This window comes from Silurus meridionalis, chromosome 6 (assembly GCF_014805685.1).
Source record: "Silurus meridionalis isolate SWU-2019-XX chromosome 6, ASM1480568v1, whole genome shotgun sequence".
Taxonomy (NCBI): Eukaryota; Metazoa; Chordata; class Actinopteri; order Siluriformes; family Siluridae; genus Silurus; species Silurus meridionalis.
The window spans coordinates 657,096-669,450 of NC_060889.1; the positions used below are offsets into that span (position 1 = coordinate 657,096).

Here is a 12,355-nt window from a genome sequence, read left to right on the forward strand (position 1 = left end):
TACTAAAACAGAGGAAAAGAAAGTGGATCTGCACATCTCCTGCTGTATCAGACTCTGCACTGTACTACTGCGCTCTGAGGCCCACAGTGACAGAAACCCAACTCCACTGTACAAAACACACATGACTGCAGCAGATTCATGCGCAAGGGCCATTCCTTGGTCCTCTAGACGCTGCAGTTGTTCTCCTCGCATGAAATCAACAATGACGCTGAGTTCCACTTCTGTTGCATCCCCGTCTGGGACCCCCTTTTCTCCCTCCTCCGCGCAACACAGGGCTACCTTGTAGAGTGCTTTGCAGTTAGAAGAGCAGACCAGCAGGTGAAGCTGCTTCTCGATCTCCCACCGTAGTTCTCGAAGAGTAGCCATGACTGGACTGCTGGTGTCTGCCGTTCAACTCGCTGGTCTGGGACGAATGACGTTTAACCACTGTGGTTCTTTGATGATCAGCACCCGACCACCAGGTGGCGCTGATCCCGGACGAGCCCCCAAATTGTTACCCGCATCAGGGCTGGGAAGCCTGAATGGGTGAGGTGAATTAACCGCTTCTGCCGGCTCTGTAGAATGATAAATAAAACGCTGTGAGACAGGAGTACTGGCTGTAAGCTCCGGCAAAGTTTAATTAACTCTGAACGCCCGGTGCAGTACCTTAGTTAAACAGCGCTAAACGCCCTCTACAGGAAACAATAATAACAGCAACATTTTCTTTACCCACAACAAAGAATGTAACAATGAATTTACCCATCAATAAACAAATGTTGAAGGCATCATTTATGAACAACACAAAATTTTAAAGGGGGTGTCCTTTTTTTCCTCTTTAATTTTAACATCTATACATATATATTTTTTTCAACCTACTACACAAACATTAGACAATACAATAAAAAGGGAATTGAATGTGAAAGTGAATTACTTGTAACTACAGTGAGAATCAGTGGTGTGTATCTCACTATGTACAGTAAGGTGTAGAGTTGAGTCATTTCTGAACACAGCTCTGTGAGGATTCTGTATAATAGTGCTGTATGTGCTGAACTTTACACATGAGGGAACACGTCTCTAGAAGACCACACCCAGGAAGTGCTGCTGTTGTAGTGTAACATTGTACAGATCATCACTTTACAGAATCAGTGACAGTGAACTGAGTCTTTCTAGCTTTCATCTTCCATAAATAATATCTGTTTTACTCGGAAGATTATGATGAAGGGACGCAGATGATAATATTTCCTATTAATTTGGCAACACACCATCAACATACACTATTAAAAGTACAACATTGGTGTGATGAGTTCAATGCAATTTCCCTGCATAATTTTATTGAATAAATATTTTCATAATTTCTATTTTAAGCTTGTTTATATACTCGCTATTTCCCATTTAGAGATTTTTAAATGATGTTTATATTCTGAGGCTCCCACACAGAGCGTGAGGAATTAATACTAATATTGAGCACAAAGACATTGTGAGTTTGTCAGACAGCTGTGTGAGATTTACATGTGCTATAAGGAGTGTTAGTGTCTTACAGGTTCATGTAAATACAATATGTCTTGTTGAAATACAACCACAAACTGTGTTCACATTTAACTGTTGGAAGTCACTTTCTGGAGGAAAAAAAGAGAATGTGTTTTAAAGCAGGTGGTTGAATTTCTAGAAGTGACTACACCAAGGTTTTTTTCCCCCCTCAGCTTTACCATCATGTTCCAGTGCACCTTAAATAATGGGTTACAGAGAAAAAGAAGACATTTCTTAATTCACAAGTTCATGACAGTAAGTTAACACAGTGGTAATTATAACTTTATGTTCAATTAATTCAGTATGCTGTAAATTCAAGCAAACAACATATCTGGTTAAAAAAATTTAATTGAATTTGCTTGTAATAAGATTACACTTTCTGTACAAATCTACATTTGAGCATATCCAGTAAAATATGAATTGAAAAGCAATCAGGTAGTTTAGCAGTATAATAAAACTGTGTCAGGGTTTTTGTACAGTGCAGCTGGATTTCCTGTCACTGTGGGCGCCAGAGCACAGTAGTATAGATCAGAGTCTGATACAGCAGCAGAGGAGATGATCAGATCCACTCTTTTATTATTTTTATCAACTTCAACATCCAGACGTGGTGAAATGGAGTCACTTTTATGTCCAGTTGAATCAGAAATATAAAAAAGGAACTCAGGTTTAGATTTTGGATGTTGTCTGTACCAGTGCAGGTAGTAATCTGTAGCATAGGTGGTTGGTTTGTAGTTGCAGGACAGAGTAACATCATCACCTTCATCTACAACTTTATGAGGGAAAAGTGGTTCTATTGAATCTGCCATGGAGTCACCTGTCATAGAGAAGAGAATATAATGTTTGTAACTTTTACATAATTACAATTTAACTGATAAATCAATATTAAGGGTTCTGAATGAATAAAAGTCAGTGTATAACTCACCTAGTGAAAGCCACAGACACATGAATATAACAGTGAACATGATGAATGGTTTTAGCTGAATGAAAATATTTTGAGGTCTTTCTGTACTCTAAAAGGTTCATGAAGCTCCACCCACAGCATCACATGACAGAGTCACCAATGTTACTGACAGCAAACACAGTGTTTATATTGTAATTATGTAAATACAATCATTTTAACCTACAAAAATATAAACAAAAAATTCTTCACATTTTGAGCTTCAGTTATAACTGAAGATTTAATATCATGTTAGAAAAAAAAAGGTTTATTGAGAATAAGGAGATTAATAGAGATGTATATTTTAAATAGCTTTTTAATGACTGTTAAACCTCTTGATGCTCAGCTCTAATAAAAGTATGAGTTATGAGTATTAATGAGTATTTATTCTTATGACAGTTTAGTGTGAAGTGGACAGTTGTGTAGTTTTATCAGAATGGTGTCTCTATAAATGAGTTGAGCTACTAAGAGTAATCAGGGCAGGAGTGAGGATAATATTAGTGCAGTGTGTATGATAGAAGAACAGCTGTAGTTTATATCACAGAGGTTTTATTGTGAAAATGAGGATTCATCATCAGAGAATGTGAGCAGGGTTGTGTGGAGCTCTAGTACTTTTCCCACAATAAGATAAGTGACTGCGCCATCTTGTGTTCACCAAGGAGAAAACCTTAACACAGTAATAAATATTTACTCCTACATACAGGTCATACACACATTGCTAACATTTTCAAACCCAGGAGCAATTCAAAGTCAGAAATCCATCTACTAGGAGCAGCTTTAAACCACAGTCTAATATTAATAATATTTCCTCCAACTCACCACAAATCTAACAACGTGATGAAAGTGTGACATTCACAGTGAAAAGAAATCACACTTCAGCCCTGAACACAATTCTAGCTCTGATTTCTCAGTCAGCATTACATGATAGGCAGCTCTCAGGGATGTTTTCATGAGAAAGAAGGATTTGAGGATCTGTGGGGTATTCCAGAAAGCTTGGTTAACTTACCACTTGATGAATCATAACCTTTGGGTTGATTTACCCCAAACAGGCATACCATGAGTATGTCGGTTCCAAAACACCTGAGAAGAGTTAGTTTAATCAACCTCCAACTGTTTACCCAGAGTTAATGTATGTGTATAAAGACATTTTCAATGGTATGCCGATTTCACGAGTCACCATGGAAACTCAAAGCCAAAAAAAGAGAGCGGTGTATTTCACAGAGGCGGAGTTGGAGGATTTAATGCACACTTATAAGGAGGTTAAGCCAATAATATTAAAAAGAAGCAATACAGCTGCATCAGCTAAAGCAAGAGAGTTGGCTTGGCAAAAAATAACGGACAGAGTAAATGCATGAGTGTATTAACCCTCTGGAGTCTGAATTGCCGCCGGCGCCCAAACGTGCTTTTTTTTCAGATGCCAGCAAAAAGAGCTGAAACTGCTCGGTCATATTTGATCAGAAATGTCAAAGTAATACATCATTTAAATCTGTAAAGGGTCTACTTTCATTTGTGTATGCTCACTACATTAACAAAACGTTGTATTTTTTTTAAATGAATAAAATAGTCAGGGTGCGCCATCTGTCGCCTTTGTCTGCGTAAACTTTGTTTAGAAACGCGTCATCAAAAAGCGCTGAAACTCGGCCAATAGCCGACACACGGAAATAAAAAATATATCTTTAGACAGCTTAAAGTGTGTAGTTTTAGAATAAGTCGGTGAACATATGTTTTCAATGAATGTAAATCATGTAAAACCAAGTAGAGGCACAGATTTTCCACCGCAGCTCATTATCTGATAATGAGCTGCGAGCGGACACGCCCCCCCGCTATTCACAGGTAAAACAGTTCACACGTTGAGTCACACACACACACACACACGCCCCCCGGACAGTGGCATAAAACAATGCCAGAGAATTTACCTTTTCATCTGAAGAAGATTGCGATTCCGACGAGGAGCGTTTGCATTTTGAAGAGCGAGGACTTTCCAGCAAGTTGCTACGATGAGTAAGTTATTTAGTCTTACATTCTGATCATATAAACTCATATTGTTTGTAGACATCTCTGCATCGCTTTTGTCAGCATTGCCTTTTAATGTTATACAAAAATCCGCCAATATCTGCTCATTTGTAACATTAACTGTTTGTAATTGTATGCTTTAAATATTGTTGACGTTATATAGTTATATTTTAGCCTCAGTTCAGGGGGGTATTCCAGAAAGCTTGGTTAACTTACCATTTGCTAAATCATAACCTCTGGGTTGATTTACCCCAAACAGGCATACCATGAGTATGTCGGTTCCAAAACACCTGAGAAGAGTTAGTTTAATCAACCTCCAACTGGTTACCCAGAGGTAATGCGCGTGCACGGTGCATGTATAAAGACATTTTCAATGGATCTCCGATTTCACGAGTCACCATGGAAACTCAAAGCGAAAAAAAGAGAGCAGCGTATTTCACAGAGGCGGAGTTGGAGGTTTTAATGCTTATGAGGAGTTTAAGCCAATAATATTAAAAGAAGCAATACAGCTGCATCAGCTAAAGCAAGAGAGTTGGCTTGGCAAAAATACGGACAGAGTAAATGCATGAGTGTATTAAATTACAAATTTGGTATTGGCTCCCGTTTTATTATAATGCAAAATAATGAAGTATGACTTATACATCCTTTTGAATATGTTATATCACTATGAAAGCATTTACTTTTCCTGCCATTTATTTTTTTAGTTTAAAATAATAATGTATATTTCTTATTTAATAAGCTGTAATCCTCCTGAGCCACAAGAACTTTAAGCCAAGTCAAAATGAAACACAAAACATTCTGCAAAAGGTCATATTTCATTACACAATTACTGAACTATTATTATAACAGGATTTAGAATATTAATTCTGTCATGTAGCTAATAAAAAGAAGACTGAAGCCCGTCTAACTGGCGGGGGTCCACCACCACCTCCCCTCACCCCCTCTGAGGAGCTGGCTCTGTCCCTTAATAAAGGGCGACCAGTGGTTACTGGCATTCCAGGGACAGTTCATCACACACACCATGCACCACAAGTGATGATGAAAAATGGTGAAATGTAAGTTTACCTCTATGATTTTCATTTTTTGTCCTAATAAATTACTATCTCTGTCACTTAAAGGCTTTTTGAACAAGATACATTTTTATGTAGGCTTATTTTATTTAACTGCATATAATGTATAGGCTACTGTGATCTTAGTCTGACATCTTCCTCTTTTCATGTATTATTTTCTTTGATAATATTGAGAATTTAATGGGTTGTGTGTTCTTATAGATACTGATGGACGTATTGTATTATTGGACCCTCCAGAAAGAACACAGTCTGTCACAGTTGTAATTGATTTGTTGAGCTGTATAAGGTCCATCTCCAAAAACAAATAAGAAAAAGTGACATGGAGATGGACCTTATTCAGTTTCAAATGGAAGAGAAAAGGTTTCTCATTAAAAAAGCAGCACTTGAAATTGAATTACTGGAGCATCGCCTTAAGGTGAGAACTTGTCTGAATATTAATCTGTTGCATGTTAAAAGTGGTATGTGTGTGTGTGTGTGTGTGTGTGTGTGTGTGTGTGTGTGTGTGTGTGTGTATGTGTAAAGCAATATAAATAATTATTTTATTGAATTTTACAGGAAATAAAGAAATACACTGCCTGGCAGACCAGTGCAAAAAAATTAATGTGATTTTGACAGATCCTGTCTTTCAAAAGTCTTCCGTCTCTGTTAGCCTCTAAAATCTGTAGGTGTTCCTCTGGGCCATCTTCCTCAATACAAGGAGGGTGGCTCTCTCCTCTTATAGTGGCAATATTGTGAAGCACAACACAAGCTACTATAATGTTGCATGCCCTCTCTGGACTAACCCGGAGCCCACGCAGACTCTGAAACCGAGATTTGAGGATCCCTATAGTCATCTCCACCTTGGCCCGTGTTCGGCTGTGAGGCAGGTTAAACCGTGTCTGTGGTCCAGGCTCAGGTTCAGAGTAGGGTGTCATTAAATAGGGCAGACAAGGGTATCCTCTGTCCCCCAGCAAATAACCATTGTACTGTCCTGTAATGATTGAAATGTACAACACAAATATAGTAAAAGGAAAAAATAAAATTGTATAAAGCAAAACATGCCCTGCTGAAATGTCTGGTAAATTCTGGCATCATGCACAGATCCTGGCCATTTTGCCTCGACAATGGTAATGATTTGGGTTGCCTCACATATTACCTAGTTAGTGGAAAAAGTAATGACTTTAATGATTTTAAGAAGGAAAAATTGTTGTTACCTGCACATTGATACTATGAATAGATTTCCTATTAAAATAGTCTCCCTCATTTATTGGTGGAGCTTTAATAGGAATGTGAGTGCCATCAATGCACCCAATTACATTTGGAATCCCTGAAACAGAAAGTTTTGGAAGTATGAAGTGTGTGCGGGCATAATGAATACATGTATAGATATTATTTATATGACTAAATATTAAATATATATGTGTGTGCCAGACATACTGTACGAACGGCTTTACACACAGTCGCCTTTCCCACATGCCCCTAATCGCCCACACTGTACAAAAATGTTTTCTGTGCAGAAGTTTGTCACATTTGCGATATGCGGTTTTAAAAGACGTGTTAAATAAACGAACGAATTTTTTGAGAAACGATAACGCTCTTTCAAATATTGATTAGGGTATGCAAACATCAATACTTGGTCTTATAACCCTCTCCGACGAAAAATACTGTATATTTTGTGCTTCTACGTCCAAAGGATCCTCATCAAAAGGGCACGCCGAAGTTACACTGAAACATAACCTGCTCCCGAGCAGGTTATCTTCAGAGAGTCAGTTGCTATGGTTACATACATAACCAGAAAGTTACCTCCGTTTTTGGAACCGAAAGTTGAGGTTATCCACGAACTTACCCTTAAACATACCCAGGTATGTCACATAACCTGCTTTCTGGAATACCCCCCAGGTGTAGTCGATATCATGGAAGTGAATGTAAACGTAAACAGCTCCATCTAGTGAGAAAAGCATGAATCTGCTGCAGTCATGTGTAGTGCTTTTTGTACAGTGGAGTTGGGTTTCCTGTCACTGTGGGCCTCAGAGCGCAGTAGTACAGTGCAGAGTCTGATACAGCAGCAGAGGAGATGTGCAGATCCACCTTCTTATCCTCTGTTTTAGTATTTGTGATGGAAAATTGAGGATGAGGAGGCTGAGCCTTTGTGACAAGTCCACTAGATTCATCAATCATCAGCAGAAACTCTGGTCTTGATCCAGGTTTTTGTTGATACCAGTGGAGATCATAAGCTGTTCCAGTATATGTGCAGGACAGTATGATGTTGCTGCCTTCAGTTGAAAATACATGGGTTTGGACTGGTTTAATGCTGATGTCAGCAGCTTCTGCTATAAAAAACATTGCAAGGCAATAACTCACATGGAAATTGTGCTTCTTGTCAATTATAAAATATAATAAATTAAAGTGTAATGTATAAGACTTACCAATATCAGCAACAGTGAGGAAAAGCAAGAAGAGGAATAACATTGTGATCCTGAGTGTTTAGTTCAGACCTCCAGCTTTAGAATAAATGACAGTGATGACTATTTGAACTTCTCCACCGCTAACTCCACCTTTTATCTGCATGTTAATGCATATTCATGACAACTGTGATTGTATCCGCCCCTTCATGATGGAGTCTGTCATGATAAACCCCCTGTGGTCATGGCTGGAGCTGTTGGGAGGAACCCTGATGCTGCTGCAGAACAACCCACAGGAGACAAAGCAGGAGAGACAGAAGTTACTGTGGTTCCATTTGCAGGTAACACAGGCAGAGGAAACACAGGAGTGATTAAGACATGATTAGGGCTTTATGTTTAATATCTCTGAATTGTTAATTGTTGATATACTATAAGTTAATCACCTGGTAGAAAGTTCTGGGAGAAATTGGTGTGTTTGTGCTACATTTACTGTAGGTGATGAGTTTTATAGAGATGATTTGATTTATTTAATACTTTAAATGAATAGATTTATTGGCAAAATAGTTTGTTGTGTCTACAAAAATTTCAGTGTTAAAGACACCTGAGGTTTTTTTTTTTATGATATCACTATTAAATGTCTAGAATATTTAACGATTGATTTAAAAATCTACCACATTATTGTACTAAGCAACCAATAAACATTGTTATACTGAAGCAAGAGACATCACCATGAAACTGTGAACATACTGTATAAATAATTTTATTACACTTTTATCTAAACACTCATTTATTCTAAAGATATTTTCTTTATTTTAACTCAAACTTAATATCACCAAATACTATTGAACTTTGACAGTTTAACAGCCATCAGTATTATAAAATTGTGTAATGCTTTTTGTACAGTGGAGTTGGGTTTCCTGTCACTGTGGGCGTCAGAGCGCAGTAGTATAGAGCAGAGTCTGATACAGCAGCAGAGGAGATGTGCAGATCCACTTGTTTATTTCCATGAACTTTAGCACTCGTTCTTGGTGGGATGTTGGGACTTAAAGCTCCACTTTCATAAATATAAAGAATGAACTCAGGATTAGATTTTGGATCTTGTTTGTACCACTGCAGATTCCCTACAGAACCACTAAAGTCTTTGTAGCTGCAGGACAGAGTAACATCATCACCTTCATCTACAACTTTATGAGTGAGAAGTGACTTTATTGAATCCGCCATTTAGTCACCTGTCATAGAGATAAAAACATTTAATGATTATATAATCCATTATAATATAACTGCAGAATCAAAGAATAATTAATTACAAATTAAGCAATCAATTTTTGAAACAGTAAAAAAATCAGAATTTAACTCACCTATTGAAAGCCACAGACACATGAAAATGATAGTGAACATGATAAATGCTCTTAGCTGAATGAAACTATACTGAACTTTCTGCACTCTGTAGCATCATAAATGTTCATGAAGCTCCACCTCACAGCATCACATGACCAAGTCACCAATGTTACTGACAGATTGTTGATTCTAAATGAAGCATTCCGAATTAATGCATTATTTTAATCTCTAAAATTATAATTAGCTGATTCAATTATTACATATTTTCATTATCTGTTATATTTGTTTTTATAAGTGATGTCACTGCATTGGGGGCTTCAGCCTCATCAGAAATTGCTGTGAATAAGTATGTAAGTAATAATAAGTATAAGTGAATAAGTAAGTCATTGTGAATAATTATGTGAATTATGTGAAATTGTATACAGTACTGTCCTTAATTTATTTATTCATTCTGTAAAAACAAATCATGTTTATTAAATACGACAACCAACTTTTTTCTAGGTATTTCAATAAGATGAGGAACAAACCAGCTGCTGCTCTTTGTAATACCAGTGTGTGCACAGTGCACAGTGTGGGAGGTTTGCTGGGTTCAGTGAAGGTTGCAGTGTGTATTCACTTGTGTGAGTGTGTGTATGTGTATTGTTGTGCAAAGTATAATTCATAATAAAAGAGCTCAACATTGCTGGCAGATGTGGCAGGATTCTGGTACATGTCTGACAATAAGATATGTGACTGCACCACCTTGTGGAGAAAGACTTTAAAACAGGATTTAAAACAATTGTACAAACAATTTATTTTAATTTTAAATGAACTCTGATTTCAAAAGAATCTCTTTATTGATTGTTCAAACAATGATCATAAGATGGATTGGTAAAAAGATCATTGCTGATTTCCAAATGGAATACAATATAAAGATGGATATTAAGGCAAGTCAAGTCAAGAGGCTTTTATTGTCATTTCTACTATACACAGTGGTACACAGTACACAGTGAAAAAGAAAACGTTTCTCCAGAACCCTGGTGCTACACTAAACAACAACAAACAAAACAACATAGAGCTACAACACAAGCTACATAAAGTGCATCGAGTGCAACCTGGTGCAAACAGTGCAGACAGACGACACAAGACAAGACATAAAACCCTATATAGCGCCGACCAGTAAACCTACTGTATACTTGATTTTACAGTACTGTACAAGAAAACTGTAAAAAACTATACAAAATAAAAAAACTATCCCAGAAGTGAGTATAAACAGTACAATGTAGTGCAAAATAATACAGCAGCAGTCGAAGGTGCAAAAAACAGCATGTAAACAGTATAATACAATGATAATGATAAATGTGCAAAAAACAGTAGTTGAGAGTATGATACAGTTGAGAATAATAAATAAATAAATGAATGGTGGTGGAATGGATTGAGATGAGTGATGAGTGTGTTAAGTGTTAAGTCCAGGAAAAATTGTACAGTTCGTTACACACATTTGAGTGTGTGTGTGTGTGTGTGTAAGAGTTCCGTTTCATTTCTGTGTATTAAGTAGCCTGATGGCTTGAGGAAAGAAACTGTTGCATAGTCTTGTTGTGGCGGCCCGAATGCTTCGGAACCGTTTTCCTGATGGTAGGAGTGTAAAAGTGTGTGTGAGGGTGTGTGTGATCGTCCACAATGCTGTGTGCTGCGGATGCAGCGTGTAGTGTAAATGTCCATGATAGAGGGAGAGATTCCAATGATCTTCTCAGCTGTCCTCACTATCCTCTGTAGGGACTTGCGGTGCAGTTCCCAAACCAGGCAGTGATGCAGCTGCTCAGGATGCTCTCAATGGTCCCTCTGTAGAACATGGACAGGATGGGGGGAGGGAGGTTAGTTTTCCTCAGCCTTCTCAGACAGTAGAGACGCTGCTGGGCTTTCTTGGTGATGGAGCTGGTGTTATGACCAGGTGAGGTTGAAATTAATATCCTGCTATCAGATGAACAAGCAGCTAGGAGCTCAATTTCCAGATCTAGACTCACATGGTTGACTGGTATTAGCTTGGCGAGGGAACATACCCCTGTTATTAAGGTTGATCCCTGATGGCGGCATAATCAGTCTGGCCAGAAAAGTCATTTCTAATGCGTGACATGACGGCTGGAGTAAAGGGCTTGGGAGGAACGGTAGCGGCTGAAAATTGCTTCCGACGCAAGGCAATCGTCAACTCGGTCTAGACCTCGTTTAGACTGACAAACAGCATCCAGCGCTGTTACAGAGAGCCTGGATAGCCGGGCCCATGTTGGTTTATGAGCTGTTTCAGTAAACACATGACTAGCAGGGAGATCAGTTTTTAACTGCATTCGGTTTCGGTAAAGTGCAATTTCCTCTTAACTTAGAGTGTACGAATCTTGAAAAGCTCGAAAACTACTACGCTTAGCATGTGAACACTGATTAGACCGGCAGACACTGCTCCTCAATACTCGTCATTCCAGCTGCCATACACAGTCACTGGTCTCCATGTATGCGTTTATGATAAGGTATGTGATGTCCTTGAGATTTTATATCGCGTGTCGAGGCTCTGTATGTACATTGTATAACCCCTCGTCACAGTGTCACGAAGACGTCACCAGCAGCCCTGATCTAAACCGGAACAGGGGACATTTAGCAGTTCTTGGGTTGCAATTCCAATCAAGATCACACTGTATGGCCCCAGTTATGCTCAGTATGAGGATTTTGGTGCGATTTAATAACGCAAGCCGCCACTGCAATCTGGCTGAGCTGTTGGAGAGCATCCTCGGGATCCTGTTGGACAGATTATATTTAGAAGTTCGTGAGCAGCTAGCTGTCAAATAGTAAACATAAGATGAAAGATGCTGCTCACAGATAGATCCTGCAGTAAGCATAGAAAAAGAACAGCGATAGTGAGTTCCAACAGGTTGTTTCAATAAAGGAACCGAATCTAGCATTGGGGAAATATCTTTTCCAACGTGTTTGATCATTTGGTGCTGAGGAATGATTGCGTGTAACTGAAGGAGATTAGAGCTGTGCGGACCCAGACTCATTGAACAACAGTGCATTGTCATGGAACTTATCAATAAATCACAGCAAAAAACTCACGGTGCTCCATCCATGCTGTTTAAGTTAGTCGA

The 12,355-nt window shown here is 38.4% G+C and overlaps 1 protein-coding gene across 1 annotated transcript; it reads right to left on the reverse strand.

Annotated features, from left to right (window-relative positions):
* Nucleotides 1-5,564: 5,564 nt before the first annotated feature.
* Nucleotides 5,565-7,132, reverse strand: LOC124386980 (putative nuclease HARBI1). Its single transcript, XM_046851054.1, has 3 exons — nucleotides 6,970-7,132; nucleotides 6,080-6,496; nucleotides 5,565-5,575 (listed from the first exon to the last, which is right to left on the reverse strand). Exons 1-3 carry the CDS (start codon nucleotides 7,130-7,132, stop codon nucleotides 5,565-5,567), a joined length of 591 nt encoding a protein of 196 aa, XP_046707010.1.
* Between the last annotated feature and the right edge of the window lie 5,223 nt (nucleotides 7,133-12,355).

What these genes read in the sequence shown, in the direction of transcription:
- LOC124386980 (XM_046851054.1), bottom strand. Translation starts at nt 7,132, where the DNA reads ATGTTTGCATACCCTAATCAATATTTGAAAGAGCGTTATCGTTTCTCA. An exon ending in ATTAGGGGCATGTGGGAAAG is followed by an intron (nt 6,497 to 6,969) that starts GCGACTGTGTGT and finishes CAATCATTACAG; the next exon opens with GACAGTACAATGGTTATTTG.